General features: G+C 35.6%; 1 protein-coding gene across 2 annotated transcripts in view; it reads left to right on the top strand.

Moving 5' to 3' along the window:
- FGF14 (fibroblast growth factor 14) overlaps nt 1-25,653 on the top strand; it is a 334,049-nt gene that overhangs the window by 148,620 nt on the left and 159,776 nt on the right. The window contains exon 2 of one of the 2 annotated variants that reach the window (XM_087967330.1): nt 11,114-11,153. The exons of the other annotated variant lie outside the window; for it this stretch is intronic. Within the exon in view, the coding sequence (XP_087823456.1) occupies nt 11,114-11,153 (40 nt within the window). The remainder of the gene's footprint in view (nt 1-11,113; nt 11,154-25,653) is intronic. 2 annotated transcript variants of the gene reach the window in all.

The raw sequence follows: 25,653 nt of genomic DNA, 5'->3' as shown, positions 1-25,653 counted from the left end.
GGCCATGAATTCAGGGGTAAGATCTGAAAATCCCTGATGGCTTTCTAGCAATAGCAATAGCACTTAGACAGCTTCACAGTGCTTTACAGCCCTCTCTAGGCAGTTTACAGAGTCAGCCTATTGCCCCCAACAATCTGGCTCCTCATTTTACCCACTTCCGAAAGGATGGAAGGCTGAGTCCACCTTGTGCCTGGTGAGATTTGAACTGCTGAACTGCAGCCAGCAGCAGAAGTAGGATCTAGGATGCTTATGGCAACCATGGGCTTGATCCAGGTTATCTCTGCCTCATGTCACAGTGGGAATCACTTTAACTTTGGGGTTTTTTTGTGTGTGTGTCTCAAAACAGTGCTCTCATAATCTAGTGTTTTGTTATGATTATCTGCCATGAAGTTAGTCAACTTTTAATGCCCACATAGATGTATTTTCTCCATGACAATCTTTCCTTAACCTAGTACTTTGGGACAAAGGTGTTGCTTAGATTCACTTGGAATTGGACTTCAGCTGTCAAGATCCTATGAAGTTTCTTGAGTCATAGTCTTACCTGGTTATTTGGAAATATTTGGAACCGTTTGAAATTCTTAGTCCTGATGAAGTGGTCAGGGTTGTGGAATTTGGCCACATATTTTAGATCTGTGTCCCTTCTGGCTGTTTAAAGCTAGCTAGAAAGTGATACAGGTTGGCTCCATGAGGTGATTAATGCTTCTTTAGATGAGTGGGTATTTATAGAAAGAATAGAAAATAGAAAGAAACTGGGAAGTTTCTATATTAAAAAGCGGGAGATAATTTTAGACATTTGTCCTTGAAGTATTAGAAAAGACATTACTACTGTGTGCATTAGATCTTTTTTTCTAGGTAAATTCCCACTGTTCAATAACCGATTTCAGTCCTTTGCAGAACTGATCATAAAGAAGAGAAATGGGCTCTAAGATTTAGTGTTTGTTTTCTTATCAGTAGTAGGACTACATTCTCATTTGGTCAGTCATGCATAAAGACCACAATGCAATCCATTTCTGAGTTTGTTAAAATCAACCTTAGCATAATGAAACAAAAACAATTATAGCTCAGAATTGCTAACATTAAATACACTTTCAACCAGAAATAGTTCAGTATATTTAAATTTATATTTTTTCTGCTTTCCATAACAAAAACAATTATGCTAGCAATTTATTGTAGATGATTTCTGCATTCCTGAAAAAAAGACAATAATTCATCAATTCTCTTCTCCGTGAGAAATAATATTTAAAATGAAGGAAATTGAACTTAGCAAAGGGCATTGAATTTTATTAACATGTCTGCCCACAAATGAAGAATCCAAATGTACATCCTTTTTGGCAGATACATCACCCAAATCCATCAAATTGTTTTCATCAAGGGGAGAGGAATCACCTGGTGTCTTCCTTTCCGTTTCTATTTTTCTGCCATTATGCAGATAAAAGGATTAAGTCTGGAACAATGAAACGCCACTGCCTTTGGGATTGTCCATGCTAATTACTGATAATAGTAAATATATACACATGAAACCTGGTAACTGAGTTGTTTGGGAAAAATAATTTTCTTGTTTTTCATAAATAGCTTGCGGGTCAAATTCTTCAAATATGTTAACATTTTTTCTTCCTTTTAGCTTTCTTGCTTTGCTGAACTTTAAACTCTTTTCTCATTTATTATTATTGTTGTTGTTGTTGTTGTTGAGAATTCCCTGTTAGGAGAATGAGTGCACTCAGGGAAACATAGTGAGAGTGGTGATGAATAACACACAACCAGCACACAGATACACTGAAACGTAAAATGTAAGTTTTACTTCCAGTAAACAGATAAACAAAGTCCAACAAACAGTCCAAATCATACATGGTTAAAGCAGTTAGTATTCAAAACAATCAATCCAGGGATAATCCAAAAACGAAGTCCTTTTCTTTACTAGTATCATAAACAAAGTTCAATAAACGGAGTTTGCGAACAGTTGCAAGACTCACAGCAATTCAAGCAGAATGATGATCAGGCAAAAGGCAAAAGGGAATGCAAGAAGAACAAACCAGATTTCTGGCTCCATCTGATGGCCATTGGAGGAACCTCAGCCAATCACAATTACAGCATTCTCTTAAAGATAAAACAGTATTAAATGACTATCAAGGTATTGAGCATTACTTTTAGCTGAATATTGGTTTTAGACTGCTAATGGTATCTATCAAGATTTTGCAAGGCTCTGAGAACCTCAGATTTAAACTCGAGCAAGAGGAGTTGCTAAGAGTTTGGTTTGGTTTGCCCCATAGTCTATTATGACCCTTTTGGATTTTCAAAGACCTCTTCTGGAATGGGATTATGAAATGAATTATTTTACTTTCTTTAGTATGCAAGTCATAGTTATGTATGTTTTTGTAACAGTACAATAAAGAGGGCGTTATCCAGGAGGAAAACTGCAATTTGCTAAGGAATGGATACCTTTTCTAAGAATGTTTTGGGATATATTAGTTTTATGATATTTCAGGGTTTTGCTTATCCAACTATATTTTCCTACGTTCACCTGATTTTCTTATTTGTACCACCTATTCCTTGTAGTCTTCCAAAATATATAATAAAGAAAGGGATTTTTTTAAAAAGAGAATGGATATCTTCCAGAGTAGACTTACTTAGTGTACTGTTTATTTAACATGTGATTTCAAAATATATAAAGTATATATTTGACAATATGCTTAATATATTGTGTTTATTTTCATTGCCTTGCTCTTATAGAATAACAATAATATTTAAATTACTTTTTCAGAAATTTTAGTTCATTCAAAGAAGGTTAACATACAAAATGCCAAAGTATTTAAAAAAGAACAAAAGAATTTAAAAAAACACAACAAAGAAGACATTAAAAAGTGTCTTAAAAAATAAAAATAAAAAAGACCAACACATACATACATAATCATCCTCCCTTCTTGAATGCTAATTAATATAATGCAGCAATTTTAGTTTCCCACTTGAACTTCTCTATCTCTCCCAAAGTTCTAATGTTTGCAAAAATTAAGAAACTATAAAGTGATTAAAATTACATTGTATATTTAATTGAAAATGGTATTCAGCCATGAATATTAATTGTCCAAACTCATATAAAACTCTAATCCAGCATGCTTGCAGACAGCAAACATAATGGGAATGAAAATGACAAAAGAGATGTCATCTCTTATTTTCTAGAAACTTGATGATCTTCTTGAAAACATGTCAGAAGGTCTGCCACTTAATTGTTAATTTTGCTTAACTAATGAACTGGATATAGCTGATAGAAAATATCAATTTTCTTTCTGTTTATGAGGATCAGAGTCTCTTCTTCAAATAAGAATCCATGAAGCACATGCTGAAAGTGGAGGGAAGGGAATCAATCTTCATTTCTCCCAGTCACGGTTGGTCTCCCACCTTCACCCCATTCACTTTAGAGTCACTAGGTCAAGGTCCTGAGTGTGATCTTTGAGCTGATTCGGAATTGCCAAATCCAGATTATGAAGGAAAATATTTCTTCTGGCTAAAGAAGGCAAGCAACTGCTCCCTGGAATCCTGACACATCCAGAAATTTATGGGTTTAAAATTCATGATTATCTCACAATTTGCCATTTGTAAAAAACTTTGTGGATCAAATTAAGTGGTAGTTCTTTTGAGAATCCTTTGTTATTAATAGTTGGTTTCAATAGGACAGATCAGAGGTAGGCAACAGGGAGAAAGAAAGGGCAACTGGAAACCAGGTTTGAATTCCTGAGTCATAATTGCATCTCCAAGTCATTATGCCAAATTTCCCAATCTAATACTTCCAGAGGTTTTTAGGCTATGGTCGGTTGCAAACTAGTATGGCCTTTGGCTGAAAATTATGGAGAAGGCAGCCCTTACACACCTGGACAGCACCTGCTGTGTAATGTTGCTGTCCAGGTGCTGTACACACACACACACACACACAGAGAGAGAGAGAGAGAGAGAGAGAGACAGACAGACAGACAGACAGAGACAGACAGACAGACAGACAGACAGACAGAGACAGAGAGACAGAGAGAGAGAAAGAGACAGAGAGAGACAGAGAGAGACAGAGAGAGATTCATGCATATGCTGAAGTAGCATGCAATTTCCATCATACATAAATAAGACTGCATTTATAGTTTATTTTGGTAGCTAGAGTGTTTAATGGTAGCTAGAGTGGTAGCTAGAGTGTTTAACACTCTAGAGTGCAAATAATAATTAAAAGCTTGGGGAAAGAGCTGCCTCTTAGTTATTCTTCTGAAAGCAGAAATAGTTAAAACCAAACTCATTTTCCAAAGGAGTGCATTTTATAGTATGGAAGAAGTGTAGGGAAGATTCTCCGTGAACAGAGCATCTTTGAAAGTGCCCTATATCTGAACAGAATCCAAAAGAAGGATCAGAGCCATTAAGATTTAAACTACTTTTGGCATTACTTTTGGCAAAAACCAAAAGTACACATATAGACTGAATAAAACTATGCTCAATAGCAGTAACTGCGAGAGGGATCTTGGAGTCTTAGTGGACAACCAGCTAAATATGAGCCAGCAGCGTGCAGCAGCAGCCAAAAAAGCTAATGCAATCCTAAATTGCATTAACAGAGGGATACAATCGAGATCAATTGAGGTACTAATACCACTCTATAAAACCCTAGTAAGACCATACCTACAGTACTGCATCCAGTTGTGTTAACCACATTATAAAAAAGATGTTAAGACTCTAGAAAAAGTGCACAGAGAGGAAGGGGTCAATCTATTTTCTAAAGCGTCTCTAGGCCAGACAAGGAATAATGGATGGAAACTGAACAAGGAGAGATTTAACCTGGAAATAAGGAGAAACTTTCTGACGGCGAGAACAATCAACCAATGGAACAGCTTGCCCTTGGAAGTTGTGCGAGCTTCATCACTTGAGACTTTCAAGAAGAGATTGGATTAATTTTGTCAGAAATGGTGTAGGGTCTCCTGCTTGGGCGGGGGGTTGGACTAGATGACCTATAAGGTCCCTTCCAGCTCTGATTATCTGTTATCTGTTAAATTCCATTAAAAGTTAAGAACAACCTTTTGAACTGTGCCCAAAAACGGAAGCTTTCAATATGAGCATCATGTAACCTTCTAACTTCTGCCATTATTAATATGAGTAGCCTTTACAAGTAACCCCAAGCTATTTTGTTTTGTTTTCTTCTATGACCTTTTAATTCAAGCTGTCTCTTGAAGACTTACAGTATATGCACTGTATTTTAAAATGACACATACACAGCTTTCTCTTTGATTGCAGAAAACAAATGCCAACTAGTTCATTGTTTTTCTATTCCTTTGTTTGTCTGTTAGGTTCTATTTCTATACTATTGTCACTTGATATAATAGAGCAATAAAAAGATGGCATCAAAAACTACTAAGAAATAGAAATTTTGGTCCTGAGGTGTGAATGAGATATATAGAAAATATCTGAAAACAGTGCAATTGATTTTTGCTGCACAAAATATATCTGGAATACTAGTATACTGTTCATATTAGTCTATCCTAGGGTAGCATATGTACTTTAATTTCTTTATGTAGATTGTGCGTATGCGTGTAAATATATCTGCACATTTTGTACGTGATTTTACTTTCCACCCTGAAACATCAATAGAAGTAGTCCTATCTTGTTTTCAGCACCATATATAGAGATATAAAAATAATATTAATAATAGTTAAAGCAAATAACAGAATAACTATCAAAACCACAGTAAAATATACTACTACCATTACTGAATCTCTGGAAAGGAAGAATGGGAGAAGGAGTGGCAGAATCTGTTGGCAGAAACAAAAGACAAATCAGTCTAGAGACTCTGCAGAGCAGAAATAAATCCAACCCTTCTTGATTTTCTTTGAGCCATATCTGATCCCAAGATAGTGTTGTTAGTTGAGTAGATTCCTGTGCATAGGCATGATTAGTAATAAATCAGTTTAATTGGAATTTCACATATGGCCTCTGCCTGACAGGAAGAGACAAACAGCTTGGGAATGCTCCAATAGAAGGAGCATCACAAAGAATATTTCGCTCTATTGCAGAATATACTTCCCCAATAGAAGGAAAATATTGAATTTGAAGAGTAAGTCACTCTGATAGTTGCATTGAAGAGTGTATCCTATTGATAAAACTGCAGAATTTGTAACCTATTAATTAAGAGCTACATGGCAGACTACTCTGGATTGGATAAGGGACTATCAGGTATTGGGCCTTTCCTGTAGTTGCCTTCTACTTTGTTGCTCTACCCTAATTTATATGCATGACACGTTTTAATTTTCCTTCTGTTGCTGTTTATTGTTTGGTGCACTTATATTTTAAAGACACAAACATTCACCATTCTTAAACACACAAGCATGTACTGAGGTTAACATAGATTACTTTGTGGCCTGAAAAATTGCACTCTTGTACAATAAGAATAGAGAAGTTCTTTAGTAATTTGATAATAGTATGTATGTGTATTTGTGAAGGAAGAAAAGAAAAAAGAAAAAGATAAAATGGAAAATAATGGATTTAAAACAAGAATCCATCCATCCAAATATAATCTTAAAAATTGAGGATAGGTGGTTGCATTTAAAAAGGCAACTATGTTCAAAGGTCTAGGCCAGGGTTTCCTAAACAGAATAGCAAGTGGAAGGTGCCTTCTAATTCAGGTGAATGGTGCTTCAAGCTATTGTGGTACCTGAGCCAGAAAAACTCCACCAGCATCTTTTCTTTTCCCCAACTCCTGAGCAATAAATGAAATAATAATTTGATGCCTTTCATGAAACCCCAGATCAGTTATATTGACTCTGTCTTGGCTGAGTGTTGGCTTCTTGTGGTGTAAGAGTTAAGAAGACTCCCTGTTTCATTGGAATGTCATCTGATGACCAGATTCTGGCATGATTTGCATTTTGGATCTTGTTTTCTTTATTTGCTAGCTGTGGACTTACAGTTCATTGTTCAGGAATGATTGTGGATTTCTATATCTGGTCCAGCCTAAGATTAAATGAATTCAGGTGGACGTTACTCTTGGAGACAGGGAACATTATGTAAATAACATTTTTAATACATATTTTTTTCAATACATTTACTTATCTACCCAATTTATTGACTGGTTCTAACAAATCAAGCAGACAGAAATGTAAAGAGGTTAAACAAACAAAATTAAATAAAGCCAAAGAATATAATAGAATAGAACAGAACATTTTTATTGGTCAGCTGTGATTGGAAACCAATCATTGTTTTAACTTTTAAAACTAACAAGCGATGATTGGTGTGGCTTGTGAATGTTGTGAGTATTTAATGTTTGTTCTGGATCCAGAGAAATTATGCTGTAAAACTTGTTTTGTTTTGTTTTTTTGGGGGGGAATCGTTTTTTCCTAAAATCTTATCCAGGAAAATTTCTCATTAGCTTTCTAACAGAAGGGTAAACTAGTTAAAAATTGTGAAGAAGAAACAAAGTATTGAGCCAGGGTGGCGCAGTGGTTAGAATGCAGTACTGCAAGCTACTTCTGCTGCCTGCCAGCTGCCTGCAATTTGGCAGTTCAAATCCCACCAGGCTCAAGGTTGATTCAGCCTTCCATCCTTACCAGGTAGGTAAAATGAGGACCCAGATTGTTGGGGGCAATATGCTGACTCCGTAAACCACTTAAAGAGATCTGTAAAAGCACTGTGAAGTGGTGCATAAGTCTAAGTGCTAAGTGCTAAATCAAAACAGATAAAGGCTGAAATTACAGAAGCCTACCTGAAGTGATACTACATTTTTATAATGTTCATTCTACAAGGTCATTAAGAACATTACATGTGCAAATATTTAGAATGTATACACATCCCATTCACTTTAGTTGCCTCAGCCCTTCTGTGTGATTGACTTTGCAACTCTTCTCTCTAACATGCATTATGAACATGTTGGAATAAATAACTGAAACATTATGAAATGAACTTATTGGAGAGATGCTGGTTACAGTTTAGTCTAGGAGTTTAGTCAGTACAGTATTTGAAACACCAGTATACAGTGTATTGGGAGCGTATTTTATGGTTTCTTCTCATCCCCAGTCAACTTTATTTAAAGGGTCTCTTTCTGTAGCTTTCCAGAACATTTCTAGGGATCCATCACTAGATGAAAGGGGTTGGTTCAAATTCTGCTCTTTGCAATTCAAGCACTAACAAAATGCAGGATAGCTATAGATCAGGGGTATCAAATTGGTGGACTATGGGCTGGATGTATCACATGCAGGCCACACTCACCTCGGCTCTGTGAAGGGAAAAAAACATAGTGATACATCACGTGATGGCAACATGACACCACGAGTTTGACACCCGTGCCATAGATGCTTTTACAGATTTACTCAGGAGAGTTGGAATGCCAGTGTAGCTATAGCCAGCCCCGAGCAAAGTGGTTTCTACTGCCTGTGTGAATACTATAGGGAGTCCAAGGACCTCAGTCAAACACTAGCCAACCATTGGAAAGAACTTAGGGTATTTATTCATTGTTAGATTTATATTCTGCCTCCTCCAGAGGTTCAAAGCTGCTTACACGAAGATTGTTTTTCATTTTCTATCCCTGGGATTTCTACATGGTAGAAATTGCATCAATGTGAACATTATAAAACATTCCTCATGATGTCAAGAGGCAAACCCCAACCTTCCACATTTACCTCACATTGTTGGATTCAAGGCTGTTGTGATGTGATAAGGTTCATAATATCCTCATATTTTTCTCATCCTAATCCCCATGGGATGCTGATCCTTGTGAGGTAATTAGGTGAAGAGGAAAAAAAATGGCCCTTAAATCATGTAGGGAATCTCCTTAGCCAGCGATAGATTTTAACCCAAATCTTCTCAGTTTAGTCTAGTAGCTTTACCATTACACCATGCTCTAGTTTGTTATGCTACTAATGACAAAGTGAAGTTAAATAAAAGATTAGAGCTGCAACTTTTCCACCAATAAATAAACAAGAAATAAAACCCCAAGCCCTACACTTCTGAGGAAGGCAGGTGATACAACAGACACCTAGCAGATAGGAAGCATTTTGTAATTTCTCACATATCACATGTTTAACATGTTAGCTAGCAATCTATTTTGAAGTTTGTGGTCATTTTCTTGCCAATTGAAGTCCAAATTAGGTGTGAATAAAAGTAGAATTTATACCCTGTGTAAATTCAACTGTTTAAAGGATCTTGTTATTTAAGATATGACAGTGATTTCTTTGACTGACAATCTATACCATAGAGCAATGACCATGTAGAAACTTCCATCCTGGAAGTCAACCCTTTAATAGTGGCTGGCAATGAATAGGTTCTATTATTGGGAGTGAACATTTCCAAGATTGAATGATCAAACCTTTGTTTGGCCTTTTCAAATTTACAACCTATTATTTTTCCTGACTTTCATCACAGCATTCCATACAATGAAGATTCAAATATTCATAGCATATATTCCTCTTAAGAAAGAACAAATGCATTGTGTATATGTGCTTGTGTGCATACACAGATATATACTGTATGATGACCATTTCCTAATAGCAGTTTTATGCTTTTCTATTCCTATTGCTTTACCTACCAATTTCCTGAAGAAATGTTAACCTCCATTCCAAATAAATAGAATTTTATTTACAGATGTCATGTTTACCTGAATTTAAAACAACTCCCCAGAAAGAGAGGGTACATTTTAAATAAAACCAGAATAGGCTATTGAAAATGCATAATATGTAATATAAGAGTTGTTATGGTGCAGTGATTAGAATGCAGTACTGCAGGCTACTTTTGCTGCCTGCTGGCTGCCTGCAATTTGGCAGTTCAAATCTCACCAGGCTCAAGGTTGACACAGCCTTTCATCCTTCCAAGTTGGGTAAAATGAGGACCCAAATTGTTGGGGACCATATGCTGATTCTGTAAACCGCTTACAGGCACCTGTAAAACCCTGTGAAGCAGTCTAAGTGCTATTGCTATAGTATTACAATATATTCAATATACAAAAACAAAATATTAGGGAATATGATAAGATGCTATTCTATTATATTGCCCTACAGTAAATGGTACATATGTAATAATATTATGTATGCTTCTGTTGTAGTATATGAACTGGCATGCATATGTTATACATAGATACATAGAGAGTTTCCTCCTCTCTATTGTATTTACCTGAAAAATTTAAGACAACCACCCCAGGGGGGAAAACAAAACAAAAAACAGTACGCAGTACAAAATGGATCTTATATGTACAGTCAGGAGTTCTCATAGTGTTAAAAGAAGGGACCATGGTCACTAGAGCAGGGAATAGAGACTGCCCCAACTTCCCAAAAGAGACAGGCTTGGAAACCTTTCCCCAGTTTTGTTGGCCTAATGTTGACCATAAATGAATGTTTCTCTTGAAAACAGGATACTTGTTGGAATTCTTGTAACCTTAATTTTTCTTCTAATAAATAAAGTTGATCAGAACTTTTAGATTCTCCCTAGATAACCCACGGCCCATTGGGTCATCATTTCAGAGATTTCCTAACCTAAACAGAGAAACAAAATGGCCACCCATAGGAGCAGTAGGAACAATTGTGATTTTGACTTCCCGCCAGTTTCCCCATTGATTTTGCTTATGGGAAGCTTGCAGGAAGCATTGGAAAGCTCTCCTCCTGCCTCTTTGGTTAATCCATGGAACTACCTGCAACATTGATGGGGAGTTAAAGCAAATGGAGGTGCAGACAGTGAGGAAAACTGCACCCCTATTCCCCATCCTGATATATCTCCAAGACACCCCTCTTCCTTAAGCATGAAAGAGGGCTCACATGTCAAGCATCAATGCCCACCAGCAGGCCTACCTCACCTGTAGCCACCCAAGACCTTCCATTGCCTGCTGCTGCCATTAAGGGATTTCAATTGCAATATTAAAAAGTCAGCATTCCTTGCTAAAAGCTTCCTCTTTCTCACCTTGCTCAAATTTCCACCTCTTAAGTAGGACTTAAAAACTGCTTATAATATAGTTATCATATTGAGGATTGCTACTTTCAAGAATCATGTGCTGTTGATCAAGAATGGGAAAAAGTGAAAACACTGCTGAAATATATATTTATATACCTCCAATAAACTTTTTGCCACTGACTTCATAGTAAGTAGAGCTATAACGCTTGCCGTATGGAATCTTGTTTTGTAGGGTGGAAGAAGGAGAAGGACTACAACAAACACAAATAGTGGTATGTAATTCTCCATTTTATTAATTTTTTTCCTGATATTTTTTTCTTTAAGCTTATGATGTGTTGAATACATTTTACTATTATTTTTCATACTTTATTTCCATACAGCAAAGAAACTAACTCCAACACTCCAATACCACAATAACTAAGAAACAGGGGAGAAACTGTTTTTGCTTTCATTCCCCTGGTCATCAAAATACATTTACTACTTAACAGATAATTTACCAATAATGTTATACAATTGCCTACTTATTCATACTAATGGTCATTTCATTACACATTTAATTCTTCAGCCATCCTGAGGTTGAAGTTTACAATGCAATATATAGAGGTCAAAACTAAACAATAAAATCAGTACTAAACCAAAATAATCAATATATACAATCTTATTATAGCAATACACATACACATACACACACACACACACATACACTGTAATGTTAATGTAATATGTATGTAACAATGAAAATAGTAATAAATAGATATAAACATACAAAAACACCATAAAACAATATGATAAGCTTCAAAACTCTAAAAGACAGACTAGACTTTTAAACAAAAATCCCTTCCTTTTATGTCCCTTTTTGGGAGGGAGGTAAGAAAAAATAATTGAAATGTTAAAAATGTTTAAATATGATAGATAACAAGAATCCATTGCTGCAGTCAATTTTACTTTTTGCCTTCCACTATCACATAATAAGTGTTTTGGCTGATCTGTATGCCCACAAAAGTCCACAGTTCTTGATGGTTGGATGAATTCCTATGTTAGGAAATATTAATGTTAATTCCAAGAGGGCATTTTTGATACATACCATTACATGTACTTAAACAAGGAGAAGGCATATATTTAACAATAATGTGTGATTTAGAGTTGAATAAGCCATATCCACAATTATAAATTAACTCACAAGCAATAGGAATTATAAAATAACTTATGAAGAATGGAACAGCAACCACATTTTAAAAACAAGAAGAATGTGAGCTAATTTGGGACCAAAAGATTAATAATAATAATAATAATAATAATAATAATAATAATAATAATAATAATAATAATAATAATAATAATAATAATAATAATAATAATAATGGTATGGTCTGAATTTTGAAGTGTTGAAAGGCATGAGAGGATTTAAAAAATGGAACTGGAAATCAGTATCAGCGTTGTATCTCTTTCTGGGAAACATATTTCATAACTTGGGGATTAAGTAGAGTCTGTTGATGAATTAGTATAGGGTGGCATTCAGAAATGGCCTCTGGTGATAACTTCAAATTAAACTGAAGCATACAAAGATGCAACCCTTCAAATACTGAGCCTTCACCATAAAGGCTTAAAGGTTATTACAGACTTTGCATTGGGCTGAAGAAGTTACAAATGTAGCATAAAATGTGGACAGTAATTGTGCGCTGTTGTTATTTTTAATAGTATATGCTAATTCCATTTTCCCTGAACTGGTAGCTTTCAGATATATTGGTCCATAATAGCCATAACTGCAAAGAAACACAGTCTTATGGGCATTGCTAAACAACATCTGGTGTGAAAGGTTGTGTTTAAGTGAAATTTTGAGAATATTTTCAAAGGTATCTTTTATGATATATAATCTATGTAACAAATTACTAGAGCGTGCTTTCTTATATCTTTGATTTTGTGGTTCATGAGATATCTGCAAGATCTTTAAGTACTGTTTATAAATATTATTTATAAATATATTATTGGTGATGTGAAACATCCATCCATATCTTTTTTTAAAAATCATATATTATTTCTGACATAATTGTACCTGGGTATATTGCATAATGCTAAATACTTTATGTTCCATGTATTCAGAAACTTATCAGTGAGATAAATAAATTATTATTCTAATATCTATGGAGATTCTCAACCATCTAGGTCATGGCTTTCCCAAAGGTGCTTTTTTCAAAAGGCAATTGGGCTTTCTTGGTTTTTTCTTTGAAAACATTTTGCTTCTCATCCAAGAAGCTTCTTTAGATCTAACTAATTGGGGGGGGGGGGAATGGAAGAAGTTATATATTCTTTTCAGTCAGCTTGTCATTAGCACTCTGAGAATCATTGAGGTGTTCCTCTGTATTCTCAGAGTCATCTGAATCAGAGTATAAATGGATGTAGAACCTGAAATGGCTGCATCATGAACAGGAGATAGATGGCTGTCACATCCCTCCCCTTCTGTTGAGGGGGGGCAGTTCAGTTTTAATATAGACGGCCTCTTTGACTCCTTTTTCAAACCAGTGGTCCTCTCTATCCAGAATATGAACCTTGTTTTCTTCAGAAGAGTGACCCTTGTCTTTCAGATGCAGATGTAATGTTCAATCCTGCCCTGATGAATTTGTTTTCCTGTGTTGTGCCGTGCATTTGTAAAGTGGTTGTTTGTTTGTGGTGTTTTGTCCTTGGGGTGGACAAGCTTCTGCCTTAATGTGTTTCTGGGCTTAAAGTGCATGTATGTTGTGTTTGTTGAAAAATCCTCCTGAGCTGATCTGTGTGGGTGGGTTTGATTCACCTTCTGAATCTCACTACCCACTGGAGCACAAACTGTAAGTAATCAGAACTCCACATCACTGGGCTGAAGGTTTGCCTACTAGCAAAGAGGAAACAGAAAAAGAACAAAACATATCAAGGAAGCCCTCAGAACTTACAGCTAACCTACCTGGACCTTTGTCAACTCCACAGAAAGATCCAGTAGGAGCACTTTTACAACGGATAGAGAAGAGAACAACAACGTTGTCATTCCGTATTTTTCAAGAATATCTGAAATGCTCAGGAGGATTTTCCACAAATATAACATCTTTGGGACAAATTATTGTTCAGTTTCATTAGAATAGGTTTTGTTGTTCTTCAGTCACTAAGACATGACCGACTCTTCACAGCCCCATGGACCATAGCATTCCAGGCTCCTCTGTCCTCCATTGAATTTGGGAGGTTTCCCAAATTCATATTCATTGTGCCAATGAACTATTGAACCATCTCATCCTCTGCCATCCACTTCTCCTTTTGCCTTCTTTCTCGATATTAGAGTCTTTTCCAATGACTCCTCTCTTCTCGTTAGGTCACCAAAGTATTTGAACTTCAGCTTAAGTATCTATCCTTCCAAAGGACAGTCAGGGTTGATTTCCTTTAGGTTTGACTGATTTGATCTCCTTGCAGTCCAAGGGACTCTCAGGAGTATCTTCTCCAGCACCACAATTTGAAAGCATAGAATTACATGGCCAGGAACGACTTCTTCATTTAGGACACATTCAGTACTGTATATGAAATCTTGGAACCAAGGTTGTGGGTTCTTGGCTACTATTTGGCATGAACACAGCCACCTTCAATTTCAGAATAACAGGTTCTAGAGCACAGGTGTCAAACTCTATTGCATCATGTGATGTGTCATGATATTTTTTGTCCTTGTGGAGCCAGGTTGGGCATGGCCTGCATGTTACACATCTGGCCCAAGGGCCACCAGTTTGACACCCCTGTTCTAGAGGGATAATAATAGGAAATTGCCCTTCCCTTCATGGTCTGCTGATGGTTTTCCTTTATGTATATATTTGGTGGGAAGATATTGTTACATTGGTTGTTTTGAGCCTGATCCAAGGGCTCCACTCCTTATTAATTGTAGATTGATTGTTGAACTGTTTCAGACTGAATGGGAAGATGTGTTAGAATGTGTGTGTGTGCTTATGTATTTGTCCATGCAAATTGAAATGGAGGAAGTGAAATTAATTTAATCACTTTTAATGGACTTATTCTAAATATAACTTTAACTAGATGTAAATACACACTTACAGTCTGGTATGTCTGCATATACATATTCATATATTGGAAAGTGGAAATATTTTATAGCTCCCTTGAACTCATGAATTTTGTGAGTTCAGTGTACACATTTATATGTGTGTATATTATGCTATAAATATAATCTAAACTATAAACAGCATAGCAGTACAACACTTATTTTATTGTTTTCATTCTTTGTGGATTTAGTATGTAATTAAATTAGTAGTTATTATGGGTTAATGGAGACCTAAAAAGTCTCATACAAGAAAATTATATTGTTTTATATTGGATAAAGTAATAAGAAGTATAAAGCATTTTTTGAATGCACCAGTATAAAAAAATAATCTTGAGTAAAATGAATCTGTGGTTCCTTGTAAATTTAGCAAGACAAATTGTGCATGTGATTTTCAACTGTACAACTAAGCTTGGCAGGATATGGATGGTTTAGCATATCTCCAATTACAGATTCATTGTTAGTTGAGGAAACATATGCTTAATTTATGCTGGTGCCCTCAATTATTTCTTTTTTGATGGGCTCAATTTTTATTCAGCCATTGAGCATAATAGTACAAGAAAATCACAATTATTTAGGATAAAAAATATTGTTCTAAAATATCTAAAATGATTAGAAGAAACACAGTGGTATATCTGCAAACTATAGAATATTACTTAGCTGTGATCAAAGAAGATCAGATTGATCTGCTAATAACAAGTTACGGTGAAACAAATCATAATAACCAGGAACTTTAGTAAGGAATGGGGATAATCCTTTTTCATGTTTTTTTAAAATTAAGTTTATATTATAAAATAAAAAATATAGAAAAAACAAAAGTTAAAGAACAAAAAGAAAAAGGAAAGTACAAAGAGAGAAAAAAGTGATGTCTGACTTTTCCCCGTGCAGTAAAATCACAGTATTGTGGTTTACATTTCACAACATTTCAAGCCATTTGTATAACAAAAATCATTCTAATCATCAAAAATCAAAAATCGAAGTTTCATTTTTTTTCAGTTTTGAGCAAAAAAATCCAGAAGCAATTTCCAAGAGGAAACCAAATTAGATAATTTCTTTTCTTTAACTAAAACAATCAGTTTTGCCATCCTGGCTAATTGCATCACCTTTACTATCCATTCTTCAGTTGTGGGAATTAGTGTGTCTTTTTGTCTTTGTGCATATTAGATTCTTACCACTATCAACATATATAATGTTCCACATTTTCTTTCAAGAGCTTTGTTCCTCAAATCTAAAAACAAAATTTCTGGTTCCAATTTTACATTGACTTTAAGAAACTTCTGTATTAAAATACAAATCTGATCCAAGTATTTCTTTGCTTCGTCACAAATCAATCTGTAATCTGTAAATCAACCAGAGATTATAAAAAGGACTACGAATGAAGATAATATACCCTGGTGAGCATCTGCATAGAGGGGACAATACAAAATAACATGGTCCATTGTTTCAATTATTCCTTCATCACATGGACACAGTCTTTGTTCAAAGGGGTTTTCCTTTCAGTAATATCTGTTGGGAGGCACTGAAACTGACCAAGGATAAGGCCCCATGTGACTAAGCCTTCTGGCTGTTTGAAAAACATGTGTAGAGTGGCCCAGGAAGATCTTTCTAAGTAGAACTGATAAACCTGCTTGCAGCTCTAAATCAGTGGCCCACAGCTTGAAATTTGTGTTATTGTGTGTTCATCGTAGACCATCAGGATGATAGCTGGCCATGAGAAGCCATACAGTTGCAGTTTGGTGTGTATTGTCTGGCACCAGGAAGACTGAAAGTTATCCATCATAACTGGAGGGATCAAAGTCAGCTGGAGGAGAGAAAAAAAGAAGAGTTTAAGCCAATGGGGAAAAAATGAAAATCCAGCTAGAAATTTCTATTTTAATAAGGCCATCTTCATGGCCAAGCACCACATTGAGAACCAAATGAGGTACTTGAAAAATTGATCTCAGTTGAACTCTTTTTTTAAAAAAACAAATTTTATTCAGTTTTTCAGATTAAAAACAAAAATCTCTTTTTAGTGGACAACATATTTCTGGGTCATCACCTTTACATACAAATATGACAGCAATTATACATTCATATATGCATACTTAATTCTATTATTACCTTTTCCATTCCAAATTTTCAGTAAGGAGAGAAACAAACACATTAATTCTAGCCTCTTTCATTAATCTCAATCGAAACATCTTTTTGTTTCATTTCAATTATTTCAAATATAATCCTTTAATATATATTTTAAAAATAAAGATAAACAATATGTGTTTGCCTAATAATAATAATAATAATAATAATAATAGTTACCAATGTCTCTCCTTGCTTTTAATAGTCTATGTTAACTTATTAATTTAGTTGGTTCTTTAGTCTGTCATATTCCCTTTCCATAACACATTCTTTTTATAAATTCTAGATTAATACAAATTTTAACACTAAAACAAAACAAAACAAGTATAGGTTTCCCCCCTTTTACTGCTTTGAGTGTGACACCTCAATGATTAAAATATACCTTTATTCCCTCATCTTGATTCCCAATAAACCATTATTTTTAAGAAGTTACAATAATAATCATTACATCTTTTCATTTGGATTCCGCAGCATATTTCCCCCCTTGATTTTTTAATAAGAGTTATCAGTATCTATATTACCCTATTTTCTAAATATTTTTAATTGCAGAAATATTCTTATTACCCCTTGTCACCCTACAGAATCCCCTTTTTAATTCATCAACCATTATCTCTGAAAAAACAATTTCTTTTCAAAGTTTTACTATTTCCGTATTTCTTTATTTCATGCACCTGTTTCTTACTGCTTCTCCTCTCCCTCTTTTCCCCATATCTTTTCTCATTCCAATTTATATCCCTCTCTTTCTTAATATCTTCCTTTCCCCTTTTCTGCTGGGTCTTTCTGCCTTTCCCGACTTTACAGGTATTCCCCCTTTTGATTGCCTTCTTAAATCTCAACTTTTTAACCTTCCTTCTTTCTTCTTTGTGTTAATTGTCTATTTAAAATGTCTTCTCCTTGAGTCGACTCCTCCTCCTCTAAAGCTCTGTCTTCTTGTTCTTCAATCGCCATTTCCATTTTTTCTAACACAGAGCAAAGTGATTCGCCTCTTTCCTGTAGTAATTCTCTCATATTTTTAAGTTCCATTTTTAATTCCCGAAAAGATATCATCATTACACTCTCTTATATTTTATGATCGTTAAAGTCCACAAAAAAACACCTTTTACTTTCCTTTCTTCTTTCAATTTTCTAAAGTTCTCAGTTATTCCAGCACAGGGTCTATACCAAAAACATCAATCAATCCCACAGTCAGTCTTTCCTTGCTTTTTCCTTTATTCTGGTTCTGCTTTCACTTTCTAAGATTCTTACTTTGTTTCAATATTTCTTTAATGTTATATCCACACAAGTTCATTCAGAAACAGGATGCTTTCCGTTTTGTTTGAACTCAAGTTTTTGTCAAAAGGTGGCACTCTCCATTATACAAAGTCTTCACCTTTTCCCCGTATTTTTTTATTTAGGGTTTTTTGAACCTCAATATTCCAGCACAATCCAGTCTCCAATTTGTAAACTTTATTATTATTATTTTTTGACAATCTTAAGTCCAGCTTTATTTTATGCCTGTTTATTCCCAAAATATTTTAGTCTAATTTAGTTAAATCTTTAGTTCCAGCTTCTTCCTTTCCCGGTTCGAAGCCCCACTTAGCTGTCAAAAATATTTTCTTATTTTTTTTTCCTGTCCCTTTGTAATTTCGCCACTCACTTTTCTTTTCTTAAAAATTCCATGTTACCTTAATCCCGGGGTACTTTTGTTTAGTTGTATTGCCCAGTTGTCCCAGTTCAGATGTTATCTACCTCTTTCTTCCCTCCTGCACAAATCTTAATCCAGCTGAGTCCTCCTCTTCGGGGTGGCCATTTTAAACCACCGCTGCAGTCATCTTCAGGGGGAAAAAGACCAAGCCCAGGAGGGGAGATGCGGCTCCCCTCAACCTGGCTTGCGGCTTCCCCTTACTCCGTCGCCCCTCCAAGGCAGCTTCAGCCCCTAATCGTAATGATCAGGGCTCTCCAATGAAAGAGCAAGGACCATAGCCGCAGACAGTTGCAATCTATGGTCCGTCAGCAAGGAGGCTCCGCCTTCTTTTTCTGATCTCAGTTGAACTCTTTTAAGAAGCAGGAACGACTTGAATAACTGAATTCCAAAGAGGAGCTAGGCTTGAATCTTTAATTGCTACAGATACATGATGAGTTTCTTTGGAAAAGTAGAAAGATTGTAAAGCTGACATTATTTTTGTGTGTATTTAGAGCAGGGGTGCCCAACCTTTTGGACCTCAGGAACCACCAAACTCATAATTTTAAATCCCGCGGACAAGAGATCCTGGGGAAATCCCCAAAAAAGTCTGCAGGGAAATTCCTCACCCCATTTTCCTACCAATCAATCATTCTTTATTTGGGATCACAGGATACCATCTCCAGCTCCATTCTCGGGGGAGGGGGGAGAAACTTTTGGCTTCATGCAAGGAAAGCAGCAGAAGCAGCAGAAGTCTTTCTTTCTCTCCCCTAAATTCCGCCAGAAATGATTCTTTGTGAGACTTGTCACACCGGCGCAGCCTCTTGGAGCAGGATTCCTTGCAGGGTCCCAAAGACTCATTTCTGGTGGAGTTTGGGTGAGAAAAAGAAAGACTTTTGCTGCTTTCCTTGCATGCAGCCAAAAGCAGAAGAAGAAAGAAGCAGAAAGAAGCAGCCCGGTGGCCAGGTGAGGCACGTAGGGCAAGTTCCCCCCCCTCCGCGCTTCCCCCCTCCACTCACTACTTTGTGTTGTTCACAATGCAAGCGACGCAAGCCTTGTGTTCCCATGGGTCATGTGGGTGGCGCAGCCTTGTGTTCCCACGCAGCCTGGATTAATTGCTTTGGGGGGTGCTTTGGGGGTGACATTTCTCTACAGACCACCAGTGGTGATCTGGCCAACTGGTTGGTGACCACTGGTTTACAGTAACATGACCACTGTGAATTTTTCAGTTATTTAGTACAATACTAAATTGGCTCCAGATAAGTGCCAATGGAATTCAAGAGGGGTTGGACTTGGACTGTTTGTGGGACACAATGACTCTAGGCTGATGACTCACTTAACTCTGCCTCCCAGCTGTGCCTGCTTTTCTTCTACATCAGCCAAGATATTTTCAATTATAACCCAATCCGGGAGTTTGTTATACAAATGTCTACCATAATTTACTAACCACACTAAGAGGGCTAATGTGGTGATAATTGGCAGGTGAATAGGGAAGCCAAAATTGGTATCCACCAATCTAAATAGTTTTGAATGGTCTCTGCTGAACTGAAGTCCCATCCTGGAGTTTTGTTTAATTTCAGCTTTTTAATCAGTTTTATAATCTCATAGCCTAGTGGGGGGGGGGGGGCAGTAGCCAGGAAGGGAGCAGATGAGCTTCTTGGTCTAATCCACTCTTCAGATGGAGTAATTCTTCCTGTGTATAGAGCAATCTGAAAGGGTCTTCCCAACTGAAGCAGGAAAAAAAGATGAAATTCATAAATTGGCGGAAGCAGATTGAAGAAATATGCATTTCCAGAACTGAGCTGTATTTTTGGAACAAGTAACAGAAATTAGTTGATGTCAACTGGCTCTCAGAGCTTGCCTCTTCTTTGCCTGTAATTACTATTTATATTTCCTTTTGAAGAGCAGCAGGTCCTAGACTGAATAAGAAAGGGGATCCTTTTTATATTCCTTAAAGCAGGAAACCACTTACATCTTAGCTGCATGGCATTCATTGTCAAACCAATGTTTGTTAAGTAGAGAGAATTGCCTGAAAAGGCTAATTGAGAGTAAGATGGCAAAATTTGATGCACTGTAGACTGGGTTCTTTGGCCAAAGACAAGTTTGCATAAAAATGTGTTATGTTTTCAAAGCCAGGTTGATAGACTTGGATGTGCTTTTCATAATTCTGTCTTGAAACTTTCAGTTTACCAGGCATCAAGCTTACCTTTATATAACCATAGCTTTTATAGTTCTAGAAATATGCACAGGATATCTCAGCCAAGTCTTGCATTTGGGCAGAATGTAATATAGACTGTTGTTATATTATATATACATTTATTTTTATTTATTTATTTATTTGATTTGTCAATTGTTTACAAGATAATAAGTACAAGTGTATACATAGTTGTGAATATATGAAATGGGTACATATAAGAAAAATAAGAGAATAAGAGAAACAATAGGACAGGGATGGTAGGCACGTTGGTGCGCTTATGCACGCCCCCTACAGACCTCTTAGGAAAGGGGTGAGGTCAATAGTAGACAGTCTAAGGTTAAAGTTTTTGGGGTTTGGGGAAGAGACTACAGAGTCGGGTAGAGTATTCCAGACATTGACCACTCTATTGCTGAAGTCGTATTTCCTGCAATCAAGTTTGGTGCGGTTTACTTTGAGTTTGTATTTGTTGTGTGCTCTTGTGTTGTTATGGTTAAAGATGAAGTATTCATTGACAGGTAGGACATTGCAATGTATGATTTTATATACCATGCTTAAGTCGGACCGAAGACGGCGTAATTCAAGGTTTTCTAGTTTTAGAATTTCGAGTCTGGTGGCATAAGGTATTCTACAACGAGTAGAAGAGTGGAGAACTCTTCTTGTGAAATACTTCTGGACTTTCTCAATTGTGCTAATATCACATACGTAATAAGGATTCCAGACTGATGAACTGTATTCGAGTATTGGTCTAGCAAATGTTTTGTATGCTCTGGTTAGTAGTGAGATATTACCAGAGAAAAAACAACGTAGGATTAGGTTAACAACTACATCAGTAGTTAACAACTACATCAGTAGTTACACAAAAAACAAATGGCTTATTTAGTTATTTAGATTTATTTAACATTTAAATAAAAAACTGAAAATTTTGAAAATTTTAAATGAACTTTCAGAATTTTAAAATTTTTAATTTAGTTTTTTTTTTAAAAAAAATGGAAAAATCTTTTCCATCTTTTAATACTTTGTAAACTTTTAACATGTTTAATTCTTAAATGAACTAGTAAAAAGAAACATAGTTATGGGAATAGAGACTGACACTGTTGTGATTTGAAAAATACATTCCAATTGTATGTACTCATGCCCATGGAGGATTCAAATTGCACATGTACTAAATATAGACTAAACGAATTACTGGAATTAAAAATAAAGCATTTAGAGACAACTATAGCCACTTTGAGACTCAGACGAGACTTTCTCATTACAAACAAGAAGGCTAAGATAAGGAACAAATAACTACTAGAAGAAATGAACCTGTACATGAACCTTTAGAGACAGACCAATGGAAAAATGTCACTTATAGAAAACAAAAATGCACAGTAATATCCTTGCTGTCCTATTTAGCACAGTCCAGTGCAGCCCCACTGGAGTTGAACAATCGATTTCATAGCTCCACCCCACCCCTGGAAGAAAGCATGCAGAAACCTGGAAAAGTGACTTCATTGAGTGTTTCTACAATAAAAAGAAAAGTAGCCCAGACTTCCCCAGGGGGGGGGAAAATGGTGAGTGTTGATAATAGGAGATTCAATTCTCAGGGGAACATAATCTGCCGTCTGTAGACCAGACAATCAATTCTCTAAACAATCTAGAGAAATATGTTTTCTCCCTGGAGCAAAAATCAAAGATGTGGCTGAGAACCTTACTAAAATAATCAAGTCCACAAATTACTATTCCTTTCTTCTCTTTCATGTGGGGACGAATATTTTAGTGAACCTAAAAACAATATCAAGAGCAGTTTGGCAAGATAGTTAAGGAGTTAAGATTACAAGTGGTGTTTTCATCTGTGCTTCCACCAAAAGGTCAACATCCAATGAGGGAATAAAGGATTTTAAACCATTGGCTGAAGGGTCAGTGCCAGCAAGATAACTTTGGCATTCCTAGACCACCGTCTGCATTACCTTCAAGAAAGTCTTCTGGGAAGATGGTTGCACCTTACAATAACTGGAAAGTATATATTTGGAAAATGGCTGACTCAGCTTATTAGAAGGGCTTTAAACTAAAACTGAGTGAGGAGGGTGACCAATCTTTAGGGTCTTTAGGTTCAGTTATTTATTAATTTAACAAAAATAGTGTATTTGTTTTTACTTAAAGGCCTTGTTTTCATCTCTTCCAACACATAATTTTTGGTTTTGATCATAAGTAGTACTAAGGAAGAAAAGTAATTATGAATAATATTTATATTGTAATAAAACAAAAATTTAATAAAGTGTAAGCCCTACTAATAGCAATATGAAATAGCTACGTTTTTTTAAACCATGTTATTGTATTTTATTTTTGTTGTAGCTCTAAAACTAGTGGAAACAGTAACAACTCACTGACTGTAGTCTCTGTAAAATCTGGAAGCTACATAAATGAAAAGTGATATTTTAAATTAACGTATGAATGAGCCTTTAAAAATAACAGTGACAAATAGTTATTGAAATGTTTAACACCCTTCATATTTCAATAAAAAGTTAACAAGTTGTTTTACACAAAAGTTAAATCACTAAAAATACTGTTTTAACAGTTACCCTTTTCACTGGCATTAATCATATCTAAGGTACCTTAATCTAAATGGCACAGTAGATTTTAGTTCCCTGGCCATCCCCCAAAAACCTATTATTTATTTCTCAGCAAAAGTTCTGCTAAAAGTAACAGATGTTCCAGAACCAGATGGTAATTGGAAGCTTGCACAGACTGAAATACCATCTGTAGAATACAAACTGTGTTTCTATGGTAATGAGAAGCTAACCATCTCACTGTGCATTATGTTCACATTTATTATGAACATATGCAATGCTTTTAAAAATGATTATTTCATAACATTTTAAATTTCTACGTTCATGTCATTATCTTCTCTTATGAAACAGAGAGAGAGAGATTTCCTGAGATGCATTTTTGGAGTTTAGGGCTATTGGCTGCACTTGGTTCTACCAATTAGATATTTATTCTTTTTTTTTTTTAAAGTGCAATGTTAGTTATTACATTTCAGAAGGTAAAAGTAAAGGTACATTTCAGAACGTAAATTCTCATTCTTATTTGTTTTTGAACCTTTCTAATAAATTATATTCACTGTTCCAGAAGCGACATGGTCAGGGAACATGACTCAGAATGGAAAAATATGGTTGAACCAGAAATCCAGAATTGAAATCTTTGGCTTTTCAATGGCAAAATGAAATGAAAGAAAGTCAAAGATAGATATCCTTCCCAGTCACGATGACTAAAGAAGTGCTGCAAAACAAATTATCTGTGTTTCTATTTAATGCTTCTAGATGCACTCCTAGGAAATAGGAGAATACAAATTGTTAAAGAAAATAAAATTCTTGCTTCATATCTTTACATTTACAAAGTGGGGAAAATCCTTATGAAGCAGATATATCAATGGATATTTAGGCCAATCAAAAAAGAAGCTCAGCCTTGCAGTTTAATAAAACATTCTAATCTGGCTCAGGTTATTAATTTAGTTTCCCATCACTATTTATTATGGGTGGATATGACATTGCCCAAATGTCACAAATATTAAAAGTTTGAGGAACAAACTGGATAAATTTGAAGTACTAATACATGAGGCATAGATGATATAATTGCCATTATTGAAACTGGGTGAGATGAAATCTGTGACTGGAATAATGTATTGACAGAAAGATATAAACTGTTCAAAAGATACATATCTAACAAAAGAGAAGGTAGAATTGTATTATATGTAAGAAATCACTACCCCATTACGGAAATGCATAAAACCAAGAAGGAAAGCCTCCTAGAACACATATGTGTTAATATAAAAGGAAAAAAGAATGACATCACCATAAGTGCATACTACAGGCCAACCAGAAGAAATAGGTGAACATTTTGCTAATCAGTTAACAAATGTATGTAGGAAACATATAACAATAGTAATGGGGGATTTTAAGTACCCTAACATCAACTGGGGGACAAACTAAGAAGAGATTGGACAGTCATTTGTCTAAAATGGTATAGGATCTCGTGCTTGAGCATGGGATTATACAAGAAGGCCTCCAAGATCACTTCCAACTCTATTATTCTATTACTTACATTAGCAAAGTAGTTTTCTGATTTAATCAGGAAGTTGGTTGTGATTCTTTGATTCTATGTGTTAATATATCTCAATAGTTAGTCTTGATTACTGTAAAATACTATAAATTTTCAAGCTTGTTGTATAGCTACCATGATTTTTTGTACTCTATATCTTTTAAAAAATGGGAATCTGAAATGAAAATGACATTTGAATGAAAGCTAAATGGTTTCCCCAAGGACTGACTTAAATAATGTTCTTGTTGGGTTGAGTTTAACCATATATAATTTAAAAAGCTGTCAATTTATGAATAATGAAGTATGAATTGGTGCAGGTATGCATGAGCATCTCTGCATGAATGTATAACTGCTATCAGAGCTGAAGAAGCTTCTTGGATGAGAAGCGAAACATCTTCAAAGAAAAACCAGAAAGTCCAGGTGCTTCTTGAAAAAGCACCTTTGGGACAGCCATGACCTGGATGATTGAGAACCTCCATAGACAACTGGTATAAACATGTAAATATTCCAGATAATGGAATATTTCTCCAGATATCTCCAAGGATCTGCAATTCTTAAGGAAAATTTGGCAGAATCAATAGGAAGCTTTTATTAGGATTGTGTGATGTACGGTTTCTGGAACCTCATAGTGTGATTACAACTAAACTAATCCAATACGTA

Source organism: Notechis scutatus, chromosome 5 (assembly GCF_049901735.1).
Source record: "Notechis scutatus isolate UNSWTSFEM ecotype Mainland chromosome 5, rNotScu1.2, whole genome shotgun sequence".
NCBI lineage: Eukaryota > Metazoa > Chordata > Lepidosauria > Squamata > Elapidae > Notechis > Notechis scutatus.
This window is presented reverse-complemented; position numbering and strand designations above follow the sequence as displayed.